The sequence below is a fragment of the Lissotriton vulgaris genome, chromosome 7, assembly GCF_964263255.1.
Source record: "Lissotriton vulgaris chromosome 7, aLisVul1.2, whole genome shotgun sequence".
In the NCBI taxonomy this organism is placed as follows: Eukaryota; Metazoa; Chordata; class Amphibia; order Caudata; family Salamandridae; genus Lissotriton; species Lissotriton vulgaris.
In genome coordinates this window covers 541,146,910-541,169,639 of record NC_141695.1, presented here as the reverse complement: position 1 = coordinate 541,169,639, position 22,730 = coordinate 541,146,910, and the positions used below count along the sequence as shown (strand labels likewise).

Below are 22,730 nucleotides of genomic sequence, written 5' to 3'. Positions count from 1 at the left end.
TTCAGTGGAAAGTTGCATCAAGGTGGTTGAATGTCTGCGAGTTAAACACGAGTTTCGAATAGCTCCGCGTGAGGAAACGTGTTTGAATTCTGTCAGATTAACTCGTTTTTTCATTCGATGATTAAATGAGTGCTACATAGATTTGGCAACAGTAGCGCCAGTGTTGAAACACTCGCTATCTTTTTTTTTTATCGTACCTGCCTTTATATTGGGTATAGAGCAAAACTTCTGAGGCGTGCGGTTTACGAATACTTGACGTCGTTCTGCCTCTCACCACATTCTACTTCCACGCAAAACCCGTACTAGGCAGTCTAATTTTCTGTTAAAAGCTGGGCAGGCGTGGGCGTGCCCACACGTACGGGGCAGGCGCACAAGGCAGCAACAGTCATATCAACTGTCCACCGAGGGGACGCAGTCATGCTGTCCCTGCTCCTGGCCGCGGTGCTCGCCCTGCTTCTGTTCGCCGTGCTCCTCTCCTCCTGGAAGAAGAAGAAGCACCTGCCCCCCGGTCCCGCGCCATGGCCCCTGCTGGGCAACATGCACCAAATCAACAAGTCGGCGCCCTACGAGACGCTCATGGAGGTGAGAGACCGGAGTTGTAATGCAGCCTCGCCGAGGGCGTGGTTGAGTCTGTTTCCAGGCTTTCTCGCGTTTGACAGCTTAGGTAACTTGGACGTAGAGAGCGAGGGAGAAATTGGGTGATCTGCTCAGGATCACAGAGACCGAGGCAGGGCTTTAAGTGGGCCGGGTCTCTATCGGGTTCTCCAATGTTGCCCTCATGCAGCAGTAACGCCCTTTACTGGGATGTAACTTCAAGAGACTCGTTATAGTACTTTCACAGTCTCAGCATTTTAAAACGGAAGCATATTCAGTATTATATACGACGACGAAGCCATAGCTGTTGCCTATTTACATTATGGAACTAACAAGCATTGACAAGGCCAATAGAATAGTTGTGGCTTGTTGTAGGTGTAATGTTACTTATTGTGTTATATATCTGGATGAAAATACAGAAATAGCAGTAGCGGTCGGCAGTAGGTGTTTCTATAGGTCGGTGACGTGGGCAGGAATTTCGTTGCGCACACTGCATCACCAAATGTGATGCAGTGCGCGCAACGAAATTCGTTTTATGTATTTAAATGTTTACTTACCTGTTAAACTCCGTAATCCATACATTATTTCCCCCCACCCTGCCCCTCCTCCTGCCCACGTCACCGCCCTATAGAAACACCTACTGCCGACCGCTACTGAGAAATAGCAACATACTAGTCGGCAGCGCACTGTGCTAAACACAGCGTTTTAAGCCATGCCCTTAATTACATCTGCTACGTCCATTTGAGAGGCCCCCACCCCCAGTTTTTTCATCCCACTTAAACCCCTGGGATGCTGTGAGTTGAGAAGCTCACTTCTCGTGATGCTGTAGCAAGCTAGTTGCTACTGAACTTAAGTGAGTATATTTGACTTGCCCTACCAGTGGCAAGGGTTGGACTGGGGCAGAACAAATGCCCGGCGCCAGAATAAAAGTTGCCCCATTAGTGGGTTCGATTTTTGCAAATTTAGACTATTTGCAACTTGTAAAGACACACTATAAAGTGTTTTTGAAATGTATGATTTGATCTTCTTTCAGGGCAAACAAACCGGGCCGTAAACAGCCGTCCCTGTATTTACATACATTTACATTTACATCCCTGTCTGTGGCGATGCGAATTTGCTGGCAGTAAAACTGGTAGCAGATTACTAAACGGCATTTTCCATGTTTTCCCTGGGAATGTAGAACACATGGGGGTGAAGAGGCGGAAGGTTACAGCGTTGTTTCTTAAATTGGATTTCCGTGTTTACAAGTAGGGTATCTTGCAGGATGACGGCGTGCATTGCTGCAGAAGTCCTTCTTCAGGTCGAAGGAGTTTGGATACTAAACTCCCAGAACACACAATAGGCACGTTACCTATGCACACACTTGAAACCTACGGATATTGTCTTTTTAGAGTGTAAACCACGTTTTCAAACACAGTCTGAGACCGAAAGAATGAAGAGTCGACCTAACCTACTAAGCACTCACAAGTGTACTGTGTACCGGTGTTGTGGGTTGGCATTGTTATCCTGATATGACCTGGAACAGATACAGCTATCTCAGGCAGGCTGCACATGACAGGCCTGTGAAGGAGGCCAATAGAAAGAAAACCAAGCTAATAAGTAACCGCCCTTAACGTTTGGACGTTCACACTCGGGCTTTATTGACTGTAGGCGGCACCGCGCATGGAGATGTAAAGAAAGCTGTATGCCAGCTACAAAGGTGCGGCCACAACCTTTGCGTTAAATAATACGAGGAGGGGGAAGGACCGGTTTTGCCGACAGCAACTGGAAATTCTCCTCATGTCTGGCAGAGACCAGCGCCCCGCCTGGACTTAAGCAAACGCTACGCCAGGAGGCCTTGGTAAAAGACCCCGCACCCTCTAATCTGGGTGGCTCCACCAGGAAGGTAGATGAGCAGGCAGCTACTTGTCATCGTAGTAACTAATTTAAGAGTAAATATTCGCAGACCTGGTCTAACATGTCTCTGAATGGAGTTTTGACTTTATATTTAGCTCAAACCTTTTGATGACATTTTTAATAGTAAACAAAACCGCAGCTACAAATGATAAAGACCAACCTTTTCAAGTGGTACAGAAATAATACCTAGGATAAAAGAAACAAGGAAAAGGAGAAAAGAAAGTATATAGGAAAAGAGAGATAAAACAAGAAGGCTTCAAAGGTGACTGGTGGTGGGAGACCCATTGAGCAGAGAGTCCAGCAATCGTGACCGTGTTAATAACATAATGGATGTGGCATATACATAATTTGAAAGACAGTTCGCCTGAAACTAGGTCTTCATGTACACTTTGTTTTATGTACATATTCAAAGAACATAATGACATGTGTTGGAGGCATGATTCTATGCACTGTGGGGCTTCTCCGGGAACCCCGCGCTCCTGGTATGCTCCTGGTACCAGTCTTCCAGAGTCTGACAGCAAGCTAGGGCTGCTGCTGACCACAGGTGCAATTCTGCCCTCCTGCTGCTGAGCCAAGCTCAAGCAGGGTAGGGTAGAACAATAGGTTTCCTGTCACGGAGGTGTGACCACCTCCCAGACAAGACTTGGTGAATCAGGCTGGGGTGGGGCTGCTTGCCAGCACCACTAGACTGCTTTTAAGAGCACATTTGGTGCCCTCCTTGCATACTCAAGTTCAGGGACCTGTTGAGTCCTGCTCAAGCACAAAACTGGACAAAGGGCATGGGTGTATCCTCCCCACTGTCTAGCCCTTTGTGTGGGAGGGACCTCTGAATCGTTCCAGCACTTTCCTTAGGGTACTTATGGGCTTACCTGTGGGTGGCTCTTCAGATACGTCGTGGGACAAGGTTCAGATCCGAAACTGCTTCACCTTCAACCGTCTGGGCATTTCAACTTCGTTGGACTTCGCTTTGGGAACCGAGACTGCATCCGGAAGACTCCTGCTGCGCCTGGTCTCGTTGTCCTGTCAGTCTTCTGCGTCGTCTGTGTCTTTGCTCCATCAAGGTTCTTCTCCAAGCCTGTGTCCATCAAAGACCCCCAAAGGAATCTCCCTTGGAGTGAAGAAGTCACTCCCCTGCATCTGCAGGCACCCCAACTAAGCTGACCAGTCTGCTTCCCCTGATGTCCCATGGACTTCGAAAGGCTCAGCAACACATGTGGTGGTTCTGCAACTACCTCAAGGGCTGCACTGTCTTCTCACCGAGTTTGAGGCCAGTATCCCTTGTCGGAACTGCTGGAACAGAAACCCTGTGCACCTAGTTGACTTGCCAAGGCTTGTTGACTCCCTTCTCCAGAGATCTTTGGGATCCAAGAAGCTCCAGCATCTCTTGCTACCAATATCGTCAACCTCAGCGCACACTCTGCACAGTGGGCTTGCATCACTAGTGAGCTGGTTAAGGGCCCTTTGCGACTCCTGTGCCTTCAGCCTCTGGCTCTGCTTGAGGGTCTTCTTTGTCTTCGTGGGCTCCCCTGCTTGCAAGGAACCTACTCGGACTTACCTGCTCGTGGTGAGTCCCTTGGACCTTGCTAGTTCCGACACTGCATCTTTTTTGTCTGCCAAGTTTGCCGCTGCCAAGGCTTGTTGGTGCTCCTGCCGGACACAGACACCCTGGCTCTTGACATCTGATGTGGGACAGCTCGTGAATGGTTCCTGGTCTTCCACAGCATTGCCTGGTCCGCACAGCTGCAATGCCAAGGTCCCGATCCACTCTCCTGCATCTTCTGACCTCAGTGGGCATTTGGCTCTGTGTCTCCTGGTCACTACTGAGTGGCATAGACTCTGTCCCTTCTGCTTGCAGGTACCTCTCGTCCTGAATTCACCCTTGGATTCCATCAGGCTCTTTTACCTTCTTCACCAGCTGCATCTTTACTGAAGTCCTCCATTGTGGTAGACGGGGGTTTCCGACGTCACTTCGCACCTATGCACCTGTGTAGGTTTCCTGGTTCACGGGCTACCCATGGGTAGGGTGACACTCCAACCATCCAGCTTCCACTGGTTTCCTTCAGGGTCTTCCTGGAAGGGTTCTTCTTGAAAACTACAAATGCGACTTCCCCATTGACTTGTATTGAGCACAATGTCGTGTGTCCATTCTGCACACGGCCTCCGTGAGGTTCCTGGGTACTTACCATGGGTGTTTCCTAGGGCCCTAGGCACTGCTAAGACTTCTGGGTCCAGTCTTGATTTTGGTCGTTCCACTTTATTAGTATATGGTTTGGCCTCCCCATGGAGACCGCTGGGTATTCCTGATACTTACCTGTTCTATTTCTGAAGTATTGGGTGTATTGTGATTATATCTCCAGGGAGGTGGTACTGCAATGTGTTAGTGAGTATTTATAACACATACATATTTTTATAACTACTCTGTGTGGTTCTTTTTCACTTAAACTACACTTTATGATTAGCACTGGTAAAACAAGCTGCCTCACACTCCTTCTGGGCTAAGCCTGAAGGCTGCTCACCACACCTACCACTTAAGAGCATTCTAAGGTTGTCTAAGATCACTAAAATCCCCATTAGGGTTGTCTGGATTAGTGCAAGATGTTCCACTTGAATAAGTGTGCACCATATACTAAGCTACCCTCCTACAAACATAGTCGTTATATTCTTGAAGCCAACCAATGAATTATTCATATTCCCTCTATATAGAAGCAAGATCCTGGCCCTTTTGTGTTGTTGATTGTGTCATTTAACTTAATAGTGTCCAGCAAATTATCATGAAACATTAGGCCAGTATATTTCAGAGGTCTTTGGGTCTGTTTCAGCCAAAAATGATCAGCCATTGATCTGGTGCATAGCCTATTACAGGCATGTACTCCAGCTTGGATTTATTTAGCATATTACCAGAAACTGCAGCATAAGCATTAGTACAGCGCAAGACAGCGGGGATCGAAGTTTCAACATGTGACAAAAACAAAATGATCAAATAACAAAAGAAAGTGCCAATGCTGATAACATTTATTCAATGATAGAACTCGTCATCCACATCAAGAAAATGATTCAAGATAGGGTATTGCTACTTAGTCGCAATTTTATTTTATAGAAATTTCAACAATTATTACAAAAATGTATCTGTTCATAAAAAAGAAGCATAAGGAGAATTAGAACAATTCAGGACACATCAAACTGCATTCCATAGAAACTTCATACATCCAAAAACCTCAATCATGTCACAGTCAAAAAGACATTCGCCACATTCATACCAAAATCAAACATACCACATACTGCTGATGCAATAAAAAGAAAATACAAACTGAGTCTGCACAAATTATACAAGACTATTTTTTGTACAATAATTTGAAACTAATACATTCCAATAGATTTATGAATTTGTACACCATTCATTAGAAATTAATACAATGATAGGTAATGTACAAAAGGTGATACAGAGTATGGGAGTAATAATGACTCCTAGATACTCAAGCAGACCAGTTAGGAATGGCCTACGCGTTTCGAATCCCCTTCTATTCGCCAGGGATTCTCATCAGGGCCTCAAACACTGCAAAGGTGAAGAGAGAAAAAACATAAAAGAGAATATTTCAAACAGAGGAAATAAAGTGAATAAGTGATATATAGGCTCAGCCTTGCTGATTAGAGCCAACCCTATTCCTGTTTTCCCAAAAACAAAATGATGGCTGCAACTTTATAGCTCATTGACTTAATTGAGGCCACTGGTCTGATGTGTCCCTCAACTGACATAGTAGAATACCAAGTAAAAGTACACATAAGAGAGGAGACGTGATAACCCTAACAGGTCACTTGTGAAGAACCGGGTTTTAGAACCCAGCGGCGCCAGGGGCACGCCCAAAGTCTTCGGGTTCACCTGTCTTAGAATACAGAGACACAGGATACTTCTTGGTGGCGTCAAAGATCGAATTTATTGGCTGCAGCCAGAAACAGAAGTCCACGAAGTACAACACAGGTATATTCATAGGAGACTGCTCAAATTCGTAAGGCAAGTCATCCTCTTTTATGCCAAAAATCACATTCCGGACAAACACCCAATATTTACAGTTTGCCCAATCATAGGTAATATTACAAAAGGTATCGCATGACGACAAACCCACTTTTCAGTTGTCCGGCCCACCATTAATTATACAGGAAAGCCCAACATTCCTTCTTACACAAGCCGGACAAACCCATAATAAAAGGACCTCAACCCATATCATAAAAGAGACCATAAAAGAAGAAACAGAAACAGATAAGGATCAGGATAAAGGTGTGTGTGTGTGTGTGTGTGTAATAAACGTTACAATGTCCTGTGCTCTGATCCACAATCTTTATCAGCTATCGGGCAAGGAACTGGCTTAGCAAGGTCCGCTTCAGGCAATGAGGTCAGTTCATTCGGTTCATCCAGAAGTCAGTACAAACTCAAGCTTACGTGTACTAAAAGACTCGTTCGGCCGCCCTCATCGGCCTATGTGAGGGCAACCACAAAATGGCTGCCATGCACAAAATGGAGCCCACGGTTCGGAATGAAGTCCCCAAATACATAGTGAAACCATCAGTCTAACATGACGAAATCACTCGTACTTGCCGAACTCACTAGTTACGGTTCGCTACTATTACATTAGCATCGAAACCATGACATTTATAAAACGGGTTCAGAATTCACGGAACCTCAGACCCTCCTTTTGCCCTTACATAGGCAATCACTCAGTCTGTGTCTGAATCGATGTCAATATTCATCAGATCATCAAGATGCTGCTGGAGCATCATTCTATTACTCAGTACTTCTCTCGAGACAGGTCTCCTTACACACGTAGTAACACAAAGGCCACATATGGCAGGGCCACACTGTATACAAAGACAACACGAGAAAAGAATCACTAAAGCTATCCCAATGATCATCAGAATCTTCCATCCCCAAGTGGATAACAATTCCCAAAATCATCCAGTCAACGACCAATCTCCTTCGTCCACATGTATAGACTCGGAGATCTTATGTAGCTTAGAAATGGCCTGGTATACTGCAGGAGCGTTATCTGGTATGAAAACGCAGTAACTCGATTGGATCAATTTACATACTCCACCTCGATCTGCAAGTATGACATCTAAAATCATACGATTCTGTAATGTCATAAGGCGATCTGCTTGAAGCTCAGCAGTCAAATTACTAAGGGCACCAGCAGTTTCATTTATGGTGGACTCAACCACTCTCGTCAATTGCCGTATGTGTCTACTATTAGCCATAGGTCCCCAAAACGATAGGAAACCCTTGAAAAAGTCTCCTACTTCTTGTCCCGTGGTATCTTCCTGATCGAAGACACCTCTAACAACTCTCGTTCTGTGGTAATCTGCAGCAGCAGTATACGTAGGGGGTAACAAAAATGCAACATAAGTTCCCGAAAAATCAGGGGGCAACCATGTGTATGCTCTGTCATAGCAAACAAAATACATGCCCTTAGCTGCTAAAAATGGTGGGGAAGTCTGGGATGCAAAGACATACGTCCGAGTACAGACACTCTTCCCTAACTGAGCTCTTGGATTCTTGCCATTACCTTGCAGACAAAGATAACCACAATGGGGTACGATCCAAATCAGAGGTGACTTTTTCCGTCTCTGCTTTTCACTCAGACTAACACTATATCCAGTCACGTTCCAACCAATATAAGCTAGCGCCTCATCCTTAGGAATAGTCTCATATGTATCAATATCTCTGATCCTATCCGTTATTCCCTTCACTAAGGCACTATTACTCGAGTTATCTTTCATGGAACTCAGGGTATAGACTTCGTTGGCATAAATAAACATCGTCTGATATGCCCATACAGACCCATTGTAACTAAATGGCAGAACCAAATAGGGAATACCTCTATCGGTAGTATGCGGCATAAGATCACACACCCAACAATTAGTGGTGTTCACTACCAACTGGTGTTGATGCAAAAGCTGTACAAAGGAGTTATTAATAAACTCTGACCTCCTAATCAGTTCATGTTCAGGTAAAGTATGGAAAGAATGCAAAGAAGTAGTAGTAGGAAAAGACATAGGTTGGGAGGTGGGTGCAAATGTCAATTGGGTAGCAAAAACAATCCAACCCACCAAAGACAACGTCATGCTAAGAAACACTAAAAGACACGTTATTAAGAAACTTTTGGTACGAATCAATTTACACAATTTCGCCTTAAAGTTCCTTCCTGCAACAACTCTCTCAATCTCTAAAACTCCATCCTCTAACCGTGCTGTTCGCGGCAGTTGGTTTTCTTCGCTCAGGTGTGCTTCTGTAAGTCCAGGGAACGCCCTAGAACAAACCAGAACTGTCGACCTTGCGTCTACACGGTTTGCCACTCTTAAGTCTTGATACCGCGACCCTACAGCTAAACCCGGATGGCGGTTCAAAAAATGAAAAATAAAACAAAACAGCTTCTTGGATGAGAGTGCAGTTTTCAAAAACAAAAAGGAATTATTTCTTTATTAGTCCATTGTTTCTTGGTCGCAAATTATAGCGGCCTTTACCAGGCTCCGTCTGATCTCGGAACAACAATTCAGGCTCAGTGGTGTCCACTCTCAAAGGCAGAGGCACAGCTGCTTGCAAAATATCATCGTCCACTCGCTCAGACCTTGCCCATACCAAATGTGCGTCACTAAACGGCATAAATTTTGGCACTTTGTCTCTGAATCACCAATACCTTCACGGATCCACTGGTCGTACGGCAGAGGTAAAGGTACCCTCTTACAATGTACGCCATGGATCCAATTCTTCTTGCTGTGGACTCTCACTGCTGTTCGCGTTGATAAAAGCACTTGGTGTGGTCCTGTCCAACGGGGCTGAACGTTCTTGGTCCGCTGAAAGTTACGTACTAGGACCCAGTCTCTAGGATTAATAGTATGACCTGGATCTTCAGATGCTTGTGGGAGGTTATCATGAACCTGTTGATGTAAGACACGCAATTTAGCCGTCAGGTCATACAAATAATCAATCAACACAGGATATTTAATGTCACTAAACTTTGTTGGTCTCGGTACTCCCCAAACATTTGCCGGACGACCAAACACGATCTCATACGGACTAAGTCCTATTCGAGAATGTACTGTAGTTCTAGTTGACAAAAGTGCCAACGGCAACGCATTGGGCCATTGGAGACCAGAACTCGCCTGAATCTTGGCTAACTTAAGCTTCAGGGTGCCATTATAGCATTCGACTAAACCAGCTGATTGGGGGTGATTCGCAGCATGGAATTTCTGCCTTCTGCCCAAACCCTCACACACTCTCTTCATGACTAGGCCCACAAACTCACTTCCGTTATCACTCCACACCATCCTTGGCAAACCAAACCTCGGGGAAAATTCCTTGAGCAAAACTTTAGCTGTGGATAAGGCAGTATTATCTTTTAGGGGGTAAGCCTCTACCCATCTTGAAAAGGCACAGACAACCACAAGGACGTATTTCAGATTGTTACATCTTTCCATGTGGATAAAATCCAATTGCAGCAACGGATCCGTCGGAGGCGCAAAGTGACCAGCTGGAGTTGGGGTTCCCTTGCCAGGATTATACATCAAACAAACCATACAATTCTTGACCAGATTCTCCGCACACTTAGGAATTCCACAATTCTCCCACACTGGAGCCAACAACTTACAAATCCCTTTCGCACTAATGTGAGCCATTCCATGAGCCATTGTAACCACTGGAAGCACATATGCATCAGGCAACAACCATCGTTGGTGTTCTGACAACTCAATCCAACAACCAGTCGAATCCAACATTCGCGTACTTTCTCTTCACACACTCAACTCTTTCTCAGCAGCTTCAGCCTGAATCGATTTCACACTCTCTATTGTGTCTTCACACATTCCTCTATCCGGAACCCATCTTGCTGGACCTGCAACATACATTCGACTCGTCACATCTTTCGCTGTTTCTCTCGCTACTTCATCTGCAAACACATTACCACGACCAACGTCATCCGTAACCTTCTTATGTGCACTGCATTTCACGATCGCAACTTGCGTCGGCAACGTAAGTGACTCAAGAAGTTCATTCACCAACTGTCCATGCTGAATCTCCGTACCATGGGAAGTAAGGAATCCACGTTCCTTCCACAAACGCCCAAAGCTATGGGCAACACCAAACGCATATTGACTATCAGTATACACAGTCACTCTCTTTCCTTTCGACAACACACACGCTCTCGTCCGTGCAATCAACTCTGCTGCTTGAGCTGAATTCTGCGGAATACGTGAAGCTTCAACAATCGTATGCAAAGTCGTAACCGCATATGCTGCAGTCGTATCGCAATTTGGAAGCTTAAAGCATGAACCATCCACCCATAAGGTACCATCAGAATTTGAAAGAGGAGTATCTTTCAGATCAATCCTACCCTTCGTTTCTTCCTCTGTCCTGAGAAAGCAATCATGCTGTTCCTGAACATCTGTCTCTACAGAAATCGGCAACAACGTAGCTGGATTAAACGTGTTGCATCGCTTTATGTGCACATGACTCGCCAAAAGCGTCAACTCATAACCTGACAACCGCGCAGTAGTCAAATGCTGAGTCTTCGTTCTATTCAATAAAGTATCCACTGTATGTGGAACCATCACAACCAACGTATTATCCATCACCAAACCAGCAGACTGTCGAATAAAAACAGCCGCTGCCGCTGTAGCTCTCAAGCAACTCTGCAACGCTCTGGCTACCGAATCCAAAGTCGACGAAAAATACGCACATGGACGCTGCTTGTCACCAAACTGTTGCGTCAAAACTGACAATGCACAACCCTCTCTCTCGTGCACATAAAGTGTAAAAGGGTTACTGTAGTCGGAAGTACCCAACACCGGAGCAGAACATAATGCATCACGTAATTCAGAAAAACTCTTCTGACATTCATCAGACCAAGGAAGAGGATTCGGAGTATCCTTAAGAGTAAGTGCCAACCGAGGTTTCGCAAGTAACGAAAAGTTCGGAATCCATTGTCTACAGTACGAAGTGATACCCAAGAAAGCACGCACTTCTCTCTGTGTGGTTGGCACAGTCATCTGCGCAATCGCTTGAATTTGTTCTGGGGTCAACCTTCTTCCCTCCTTCGATAAGAGATGACGTAAGTAGGTCACTTCTTATCGACAATACTGCAACTTCGAAGGCAACACTTTATGATGAAGGTCAGACAAATGTCGCAACAAAGAAAGAGTAGCTAAGTTTCCTCATCAGCAGCAACTAACAGATCATCCACATACTGAATAAGAGCAGCACCAGCAGGCAAGACAATCTTATCAAGCTGTGTTTTCAAAGCCTGACTATAGATGGAGGGACTCTCACAATAACCTTGAGGAGCGCGTTTAAACCGGAAGCTTCGGCCTCCTAAAGAGAAGCCAAAAATATCTCTACTCTCCTCGGCAATTGGGATACTGAAGAAAGCATTCTTCAGATCTATAACCAAAAACCAGGCAGCTGAAGCAGGGATCATAGTCCGCAAAGCAGTATTGTCTGGAACAACAGGAAACTGGCACAACAATCTTATTAACCTCTCGAAGGTCGATCACAAACCTATACACAGGCGGCAGAGAAGAGTCAGTACGCTTCAAAACAGGACTGTTACACACACTACCTCTTGTTACTTCAATCACACCTTTCTCAATCAGATCATAGATGATCACTAAAAGCGCCCTTTCACCATCGCTAGAAATCCTATATTGGGGAATACGTGGCAATTTGGCCTTTGCTTTAAGCGTCACAACATAAGGTGGAATCTCCAAAAGACCCACATCATTAGGACCAGTAGCCCAAAGAGTATCAGGGAGAGAACTCAATTCCAGTGGAAGCTGATCTTTAGACAAATAAATCAGAGAGATCACTCTCTTACCCAATGTAAGCTGTACTATCGAAGGAGAACAATGCAATGTCGCATGTAATCTCTTCAACAAATCCTGACCCAGCAAATTCTCACCACAACCTGTCGTTAAAATGAGGTGTGCTTCCAATTCACAAGGCCCGATAGAAAGAGACAAAGGACTAGAAACTGGATTACGAACTGGGGCGCCAGAGAATCCTACCAAAACATTCGTTAAGGCAGACAAAGGTGTGCCAGGGAGTTTAGAGTGCATGATAGAACTCTTCGCTGCACCAGTATCCAAAAGAAAAGGCTCTACCACACCCGATGTAACTACCACAACATAAGGTCCACTCTGGTCTACTGGAACTGACACTACTCCCTCTCCTAGCAATCATTACAGTCAGCATCCTCACTCTCAACATAATAATCATCAGCATAGTATTGAGTAGATCTGCCAGTCGGAACATTCTGCTGATCAAAACAATTCATAGAATTCTGTGGAGGAAAGGAACGTCCATTCTGGGGGAACACACCACGTCCTCTACCTCTAGGTACTTGCTGAACACCTCGACCTCGCACACCGGACACACCATTTGCACACTGTAGCAAAATCGGACAACTATTTTTGAAATGGCCTTCTTCCTTACAGTACGCACACTGATTAGGGCCTACCGGAACACGCTGCTGAAAACTCTGGCTTCTGCAACAATCTCTGAAACTGCTGAGGTTGCTGAAACTCATGCTGGTTAAAGTGAGGCGGATACGCCTGTTGCAAAAGAACCTTCGTCTTTAATACTTTAGTCTTTTTCTCCACTCTATCTATCTTTCTCGTCCTTATCCCTATTCTCGTAGTACTGTGCAGTCGCCAATATCTGGGCCTACGAAGAAACAGCCCATGAACTCTCAGAATCTTTCAATTTATTACAAAACTCAGGTAGTAGATTAAAGACAAACTTGTCCTCAAACAATCTCTGACTACCTTCCGTACTCGTATCCTGACCACTATGATCTATGAATGTCTCCTCAAACCTAGTGAAGAAATCAGACACACTTTCATCTTTCTTCTGCTTGCATGCGGCTAACTTATCCCAATTCACTCGTAAAGCAGGCATCATCGTCTTCATAAGATTGATATTCCTGCCGGGTAATTCTGCAACTAAAGGCTCAGGCTTAGCTCCACCAACCTGTCTACCATTCGCAGCAACGATATTCACCCATGCGTCACCTAACTCTTGTGCATGATCCTCATGACGAATCTTTCCCCACAAAGGTTGAGGAACCACGTTACCCAACAACATGTCCGTCAGCTAAATTCATGATGCATGCGTCAACTGTCTGGGACAACTCCTTGTAATATCCAGCTGGATTCTTATGGGGATCAGGTAAAGACTGTTTGAGAGCCAGAACCTCAGCTCTCTTCCATGGAACATGTACCCACACTCTTTGGAAATGTGCTTCTACAGCTGGGGGATTATTATTCGCTCCAGCAGGTACCACATCGCGCCATACTGGAGGAACTTCCCTCATCGGATACTGTCTCACTTTTCTCCTAACAGAAAGATCAGGCTCAAACAGTGGTTGAGAAGGAAACTCTCTCCTAAACACAAGTACCGTCGCAACTGCTTTCTCAACATCAGGACCCACTATCGTCCCTTTCGCAAATTCGGACTGTACATTAGGTAACTCCAATGGGATCTGACCCAACTCATTATCTTCCCATTCTTCACGGAGGAAAGTACACATAACATTAAAAACGTACCTTTGCTTCGGTGCTTCCCACTGCTGGAAGACATCCATAACTGACTCTAGATTATATCTCAAGACATTCAAAACCCATCTACGAGCCAAAAGATCTAACACTGCCCGTTCTTCGGGACTAGGAAGCTGGCTACGTAATTGTTTACACGCAGAAACAGGGGTCACACTCAATGACTCAAAGAAAGGAGACAAAAGACCAGTAACCGTATCAGTCATTCTTTGTCTAACAGAAGGAGAAGCTGTCATAAGGACAAGAGACAAAGTATTTTGAGGTGACAGAAACGTAGGAGTAGTAGCTGGAGAAGTCGAAGGTACAGAGGAGTAAGACAAAGAAGTTTGAGGCGGAACTGATAGCAAAGTCGGCGGCCCCAGAGACGGCTGCGCCATAGGAGGAGAAACAAGCTGAAGAGGAGCTGGCAGCTGAGCAACAACAAGAGGTTGAACAGCTAGAGGTTGCACAGCTAGAGGTTGCGGAGGTGCAGTAGCACTCTGCACATAAGGGGGTGGTAATCTCAACAAATGTGACATCAAAGGATCCTTTTCAGGGTCCTTCGTTGCACCTTGTAGAAGAGGTGACAAAGCTGGATAACATTTATCGATGGCCATATTATGTTGCCTATGCAACTCCTCAATCGCTTGATCTTCTTCATTTTCTTTAAACTGCCTAGCAGCTTGCATTATCGATACACCCTTTTCTCTCTTGTCTCTTTTAGCTTGTTTAATTTCTCGTTGTTTGGCTTCCTTACGCCAAAGGGGGAAAGAGTCCAACATTGCCGGCCGGGCTTTCTTCCTGAATAATACAGCTTCCAAATTATTTAAAATCTCGGTATCGAAACTACCATGTTGGGGCCATTGTAAGACACCATCTTTCCTAGTATAGCGGACCCATACTTCATTAAACGTAATGGGGCCTACGCCATGTTTAGAATAGAGCTCATAAGTCGGAGTTCCAACCGGAGATATCGGACACGAATCCTCCAATCGGGAATCCCTGTTACAACTACAGGAAAACAAATTCCTAATTTTGCTAAGACCAGGCATCTTCGCTCACTAATCTAGCTTCAAACTTCAAGGGATTATCAAAAGCGATAGTCTCGTAAATGTACGAGTCCCTCGGCTTTGGTAATTGCAAGTACCAAATCAAAGACCCAAAGAAACCCAAAACAAAGGACTGGGAGCGACCCACTTATACTTAACTAAGGTATCAGTCACGTCACCAGAAGACCGTCTATCGTCTCGCTCTACAAAGCATCATAAAAGGGTCCAAGACAGCGCGACAGTCAGGGCAGCAGTCCTTCGTAGCTGTCGGAAAGTGGGAAGCCTCGCAGCAAAAACCTTCAGTCCACGTTCAACATACCGGGGTCGATGAAGTGGGGGCCCTCTTCCAGAATTTCCTCACGATCTTCAGGCCTGGACCGGTACCACTGAAGTCGCCCCACATTGGGCGCCAACTGAAGAACCAGGTTTTAGAACCCAGTGGCGCCAGGGGCACGCCCAAAGTCTTCGGGTTCACCTGTCTTAGAATACAGAGACACGGGATACTTCTTGGTGGCGTCAAAGATCGAATTTATTGGCTGCAGCCAGAAACAGAAGTCCAAGAAGTACTACACAGGTATATTCATAGGAGACTGCTCAAATTCGTAAGGCAAGTCATCCTCTTTTATGCCAAAAATCACATTCCGGACAAACACTCACTATTTACAGTTTGCCCAAGCATAGGTAGTATTACAAAAGGTATTGCATGACGACAAAACCACTTTTCAGTTGTCCGTCCCACCGTTAATTATACAGGAAAGCCCAACATTACTTCTTGCACAAGCCGGACAAACCCATAATAAAAGGACCTCAACCCATATCATAAAAGAGACCATAACAGAAGAAACAGAAACAGATAAGGAGCAGGATAAGGGGGTGGGGGGTGTGTGTGTAATAAACTTTACAATGTCCTGTGCTCTGATCCTCAATCTTGATCAGCTATTGGGCAAGGAACTTGCTTAACAAGGTCCGCTTCAGGCAACGAGGTCAGTTCACTCGGTTCATCCAGAAGTCAGTACAAACTCAAGCTTACGTGTACTAAAAACTCGTTCGGCCGCAGTCATCGGCCTAATGTGAGGGCAACCACAAAATGGCTGCCATGCACAAAATGGAACCCACGGTTCGGAACAAAGTCCCCAAATACATAGTGAATCCATCGGTCTAACATGACGAAATCACTCGTACTTGCCGAACTCACTAGTTACGGTTCCCTACTATTAATAAATTCGTATCAAAACCATGACATTTCTAAAACGGGTTCAGAATTCACGGAACCTCACTTGTCTAAGCTGGGAAAAGAATCCTAGGTCACCCCATTGGGCCTTACTGCTCCTTTGGGCTTTTGATACAGTGACAGTAGCATCTCCACAAATAGCACCCCTAAATTTACTTAAGAAACATTGACTTAAAGAACCCCCTACGCCAGTTTATCAAATGTTTTTCAGCATCCAGGGGTAATTGAACAAAATGAGAATCTTGCTTCAGAGCTGCCTCAAGTTTATGAACCATTGCTCCCATATTGGTTCTAGATATTATGTGTTTTAAGACACCAGTCGCAAATGGATGTGTAGGACTACTAGTGACCAACTTAGCAGACGCTTTACAGTCTAAGGTAATTGGTGAAATCGGACAGTAGATAGCAGGCACCAAGGCTACCTTCATCCGGTAATAAAATAATGGTAATAAAATAATGTTTGCATCTGTAGGTGTAGCTAAAATTACACCTGATCTTTGCTAACAAAAGAAATGAAAAGCCATCCCAACAATCTATAAAATGTAGGGATGATTTTAAAAAAAAGTGCGTATGTGTGTGTGTATATATATATATATATATATATATATATATATATATATATATATATAGATGTCACAACGCCAGACCCAAGTTTCCACCAAGAAGGTAATTAGGAAACACTTCACAAATCGAAATCGGTTTGTCCAGAAGCTTCTTTCTGCTCCACTTAATGTTGGGAGCGAGAGGTAATTTTGTTGATTGTCTATCAAACTTTGCTCAAGACTGAGCCCGCAGTTTGCAATTCCCCATAGAAGTTGCCTAACATTTCCTCATTGTCATTTCTTATTATTTATTTCCCTTAGGTTTGTTGTGTGGTTTCTGATTTTGTAATGTTAAATCAATTGGCTACTATTTTATTGGATTTGCCAGCCCTTTACAGAAGACAACAGTTATGTAAATGAATCACCAGTCCTGATGAGACAGGAGTCTTTCATACGTATTTTAACATTTTTCATTTCAAATAAGTAAACACCGGTTCAACCCAGATCTGTGACTGGGGGTGAATCTGTGAAAAGTTTAAGAGCTCCGTCCATCGTCTCCTTGTGTTTGCTTTGCTCTTCCTAAGTTGGCAGGGTATGCCCAGACGTGGGTCCCTTGCTCACTTTGCTACTCGATTCAAACTAGCCTGGCTGATGAGGGATGTTACCCCGAAACTTTTCCCAGGATGCTTATTTCCGGTTCAGGGAAGACCTGGCTTGGCAGTTCGGGCTGGACTGTTCCCATGATGCACAGGGTCAAGATTGATTTACGTATAGCTGGGTCTGAACTGAGGTGGGGAAGTGAGTTTAAGAACGACGATGGATTCAACCCAGATCTGTGACTGGGGGTGAGTCTCTGAAAAGTTTCAGCGCTCCGTCCATCATCTCCTTGTGTTTGCTTCATTTCAAATAAGTGGCATTGTCCCTGTAGGTTATATGTAATTTTGAATCTCTTTGGCACGCGTACTCCGTCACTATAACTTTTGTCTTGAAGAAGCCCTTGTTAGGGTTAAACGCGTTGGCTGTCTCTAAAGATGTACACCAAGCATGTGTGAAATAAAGACAGTCAACGACATCGACAAACGACTATTGATTGTTTATCTATTTGTACACTTGTAACTTGCTGCTCATGTGTATTGCCTCTCATCTATCTTTTTTTATGTATCTATTCATGGTCATGTGGCAGCTGACCATTTGAGGTGGGCATTACAAAGACCAAATATGCCATGTGACTGGCCTAGGTAGTGCAGTTATCTTTAACCCGGATGCCCCTCTGTATGTTGATTTTATTGATAAGACCTTTAATTTCACCTGTAGAAAACCAAAATATCCTGACTTATCTGTGACCAGAATTACTATGAACGATGAAATTACCATCCCAGACAAATATAGTCCAGCACTACCCATGTAAGAATGTTTCCACCCAGGTTATTCCCTTTACAGGATATTAATACTCAATTGAAACAATTAAAAGTAAGCATAAAAGAATAAGAGAAGGGAAGCGACTGAGTGGGTAAAGACCCATGAGAAATACAACATGTAACATGCAAGCCCCCCAGACAGTTTCCCCCTCTCCCCCCCCATACTCCTAAACATAGAGGCAGAAGGAGAAAAACCCAACACTCGTCCCAAGAACATAAATATATGGCTTCATATCAAACCCAGCATGAGAACTAATATCCTAACCATCACAAGAGACATAATTATATGTTTGAACAACACACATTCCTCATACTCTTTCAAACTTTACTTCATCTAACACATATTCCCTTTAGCAAAACCTGAGCACCACACTTGAATGCTGACCTATATCGAATTACAAATGAAGAAGCAGATAAGCTGTTTAACTTCCAAGCAAAACATTGCATACGCACAAACTAAAATATATTCTGCGACAACGTTCAAGAATCCACAGAACACCACTCTCCATCACAACAGACATTCAGTGACAATCTTCAATAGGATAATGTGTGTTTTTTGTTGTTGTTGTCCTTATTCACCTCGGACCACAGTGACCAAACCAGTTGCAAGTACCTTTTTATACATTGTTAGATAACAGGTATTTGGAATTAGAGGATTCACCCACCTGCTGGTACATCTGAGGACTAGGATGGCACAGTCCTAAAAAAAAACAGGCATGGTCTCTCTCTAATGTAGTCCAGTAAAAACTGGCAACTGTTGCTGTTGGCAATAGGGAAGTGGGAAATGCCCAACACAGTCTATAGAGATCCAGAGAGGCATAATCATCATAGGACTATTATAAATAAAATGGATATTTATTAAGATTTCAATAAGGATTCTCGCACACCCCCGTATTTGACCATCTCAATAGAAACTCCCAGTGTGCTTTCTTCCTCTTAGTCCCTCCCACATTTAGCTTGGACATCAGAAAGACCGAAGACAGCCGCTCAGCATGCAGAGGGGGCAAGCATTCCACCCATTTTTTGCATATTTCCCTCCTGGCCAGAAGTACAGCATATAAGAGGAAGGACTTCGCTGGAAATCCCAAAAATTATCAGAGAGGCTTAATTGAATTTGGAGGCCCAACATGTTTGAGATGGTTTCACCAATTTTCACCCAAAAGTCAGAGATAGCTGGGCATTCCTTGAACATATGTATATCTGATGCTTTCTCCAGGCCGCATTTTATACGTCTGACTGAGGGCCCTGCCGTCATCTTTGACAACCTTTGGGGAGTTAAATGGGCCCTATGAGTCGTGAACAGGTGGCTCCTTCTTCGCCATGCCGGTTTAACTGTGGGTAAAAGAACACTAAAAGATGTTTGCCAAAGATGTTCCCAGGGTTCATCCGGCAGGCAAGCACTCCACAATTCCTCTGCTAATTTGAAGTCGCCATCAATTGCCTCTTCAATGCTCCAATACCAGGTGGAGACCTCCTTCTTCCCGCTCAGTCTTTCCATGAGGCGTTCCTCTAAAGTGTTGCCCATGCCTATAGGTGATATCAGGTTTTGGGCCCAGCTTTGAAGTTGAATATATTTAAATTTAGAGATACCCCTTCCAAGATAGTGTAAAGCATTGACCAGGGTAAGTGTGACCTTTTGAGCTAGGTCACCCCATACCTTGAACCCGGCCTCTCTAAGTGGCTGTGCTAATTTTGTCTCTTAAGCACTCTGGTGCACCAGGGGAATTCCACAAGGGGGCCAGACTAGAGAAATAGGTAAGGCCCATCCGCCATCTAATATTTGCCCATGTTCTTGCCATTGCCTGTAGCACTTTTAGCCTTATCTTTTTTGGAAAACGTAGGCCTTCCATATTTGAACAAGAAACCCCACTGGGCCAGACTAGCGCCCTTTAGCATCGCTGAAAACATTTCCCATACCCCAACACAGTCCGGTGTTTTTAAAATCATCCTGGAATGGGACAATTGGAAGGCACAAGCGTAGTGCTGCAGGTTTGGAAGCGAAAGTCCTCCCTTCTCCCTCCAATGTCTCAACTTCTTCCAGGCAATTATGGTTCCTCTATAGGCTCATAAGAATGAATTAATAGCCTGCTGGAGTTTATCTACATCTGGTTTGTCCAAATGTATTGGCATGACATTAAAAAATGGTGATTTTGGGAAGCACTATCATCTATCACTACTTCCAATGGCAGACCAGGTGGAGAGAAAATCTCCTTCACGGGAAGTTGTGGGAATATAGCCAATGCTACATTGGCTATATTCCCACAACTTCCCGTGAAGGAGATTTTCTCTCCACCTGGTGTGCCATTGGAAGCAGTGTAGGTGTTTCCTACACTCCCCTAGGTCTTTCGTTCTCAGCATTAACCTCATACCCTGATATCCTGCCAAAATCTTGGGCATGCTTTATTACCACTGGCAGGGCAGTAGAATGGTCAGAGGAGAGAACCAGAACTTCATTGACGTAAAGAGCCACCTTTCTCTCCCATCCCTCATACTTAAATAGTAAAATGTCCACCTCATCTCTCAACCTCTGAGCAAATAGCTCAATATACAAGTTGAACAGGAGGGGAGATATGGGACAGCCCTGCCTGGTACCCCTAGTGATTTTAAAAGAGCTGGTTAGATTGCCGTTAACCAGCAATTTTGCAGACTGGTCTTGGTAGATCAACTGGATGGTTCTGCAGAATTTTGCACCAAGATTACGTTTCTCCAAAACCGCGGACCGATACACCCAGTTAACCCTGTCGAAGGCCTTGATTGCGTCTAAGGTCATAGCTGCAAGGGGGAGCGAATAGGTTGTGGCCAGATCTATTGCACCTATGAAATCATATGTGAAATCGTAAAGGTTTCTACCCTTGACAAACCCCTTTTTGTCAAGGTGCAGCATATCTCCTACTACGGATCCCAGCTAGTCAGCCAGGACCCTGGAAAAGATTTTATAATCTGCATTTAACAATGAAATGGGTCTATATGACTCACACCTTGCTGTGTTCTTCCCTGCTTTTAATATCAGGGTGGTACTTGCTTCCCCCTGCAAACCTGCCAGCTTTACTCCGGTGCATAAAATTGCATTGAAAAGCTGGGTCATGCCTGGAATCGGCACCTGCCCCAGGGTTTTGTAGAGTTCTATTGGCAAACCATCCGGGCCTGCTGCCTTCCTCCTTTGCTAACTAAAATGGCCCTCTTTACCGCTTCTTGTGATATTTCCTGTTCCAAAAGTTCCTGTTGGGTTGTATCCATGGGATTAAGCAAGTTCTCACTTAGCCATTCCACAACCTCTGATTTATTAACTACCTTGTCTTCGAGGTATAGATTCTAAAAAAAATCATAACCGCACCCCCTATCTCTTCATCTGTGGACAAGACAGTGTCCCTTTTAACATCATCAACTGCTTTTATCAGGTTACGCATCCTATCTGACTTTACCTTTCAAGCCAATAGCCTACCCGCCCTCTCACCATATTCTAAATGGGCAAGCTTGCTCTCCTCCCATCTATTCAAGACCCTCGTCTGAAGGATGGTGTCTAGCTGCTCCTTTAGTTCTTTCAATCTAGCCTTGTTCTCCTGCTGTTTCTCCGGTTCAACTGCATTGTTCAAACCATCCTGTGTCACGTGCTTCTCTGCTTCTTTTTGGGAAACCTCTTCTCTATATTGCTTATTCCTAAAACACACCCTAATAGTGATGGTCCCCCTTAAATAAGCCTTCAGTGAATCCCAGACTTTAGAGGTCGAAGCCGACCCTGAATTTCGACCCAAAAAGCACTTCATTTCATGGGACAGATTCTTCATCTTCTCTATATCCAAGAGCAGCGTGCTATTGAAAGTCCAGACTCTAACCTCTGCCTGCTTTCCAGATCCAAATCAAGGCATACCCCTAAATGTGGTGTCAAATAGCCACTAACTTTGACTTTCCCCCTCAAGGTATGGCTGACCAGGATATAATCGATCTTGATTTATGGCCATACTTGCTATTGTAGTAGGAAACTCCTAACTGGTGGCTGGATCTGTCCCTCCAGACATTGCAAAATACTGTCTGCGTCATCATTGAATGGAGATGGTGTAGTGGCTCTGCTATTTGGAGATTTGTCCAATTTGTGGTCTAATACGATGCTTAAATCACCAGCCATGATTCCTGGGTCTGGGAAGTGTAACAGATTTGCAAACATTGTTTTAAAGAGGGGTGGGGTGTGGTGTGGGGGGGCTTTGGGGGTGGGGGTTGGATCGTCATGGTTTGGGCCATAGTAACCTACCAGAGTGTAAAAAAAGACAAAAAAAATTACCTTCAGGATAACTCACTTACCACCAGGATCAACCAAAAAATCCAACACGCGTGCCTTGGCTTGTTTTTTCATTAATACAGCAACTCCTCGAGTATTGACACTCTCGTTAGAACAGATCATATGTTCCACCTATTTTAGCTTCTTAAATAT

At 44.5% G+C, this 22,730-nt stretch overlaps 1 protein-coding gene across 1 annotated transcript in view; it reads left to right on the top strand.

Moving 5' to 3' along the window:
- Positions 1–275: 275 nt before the first annotated feature.
- LOC147702001 (cytochrome P450 2F3-like) overlaps positions 276–22,730 on the top strand; it is a 211,713-nt gene continuing 189,258 nt past the window's right edge. Inside the window, exon 1 of the mRNA XM_086930616.1 lies at positions 276–582. Within this exon, the coding sequence (XP_086786742.1) occupies positions 418–582 (165 nt within the window). The 5' untranslated portion in view covers positions 276–417. The remainder of the gene's footprint in view (positions 583–22,730) is intronic.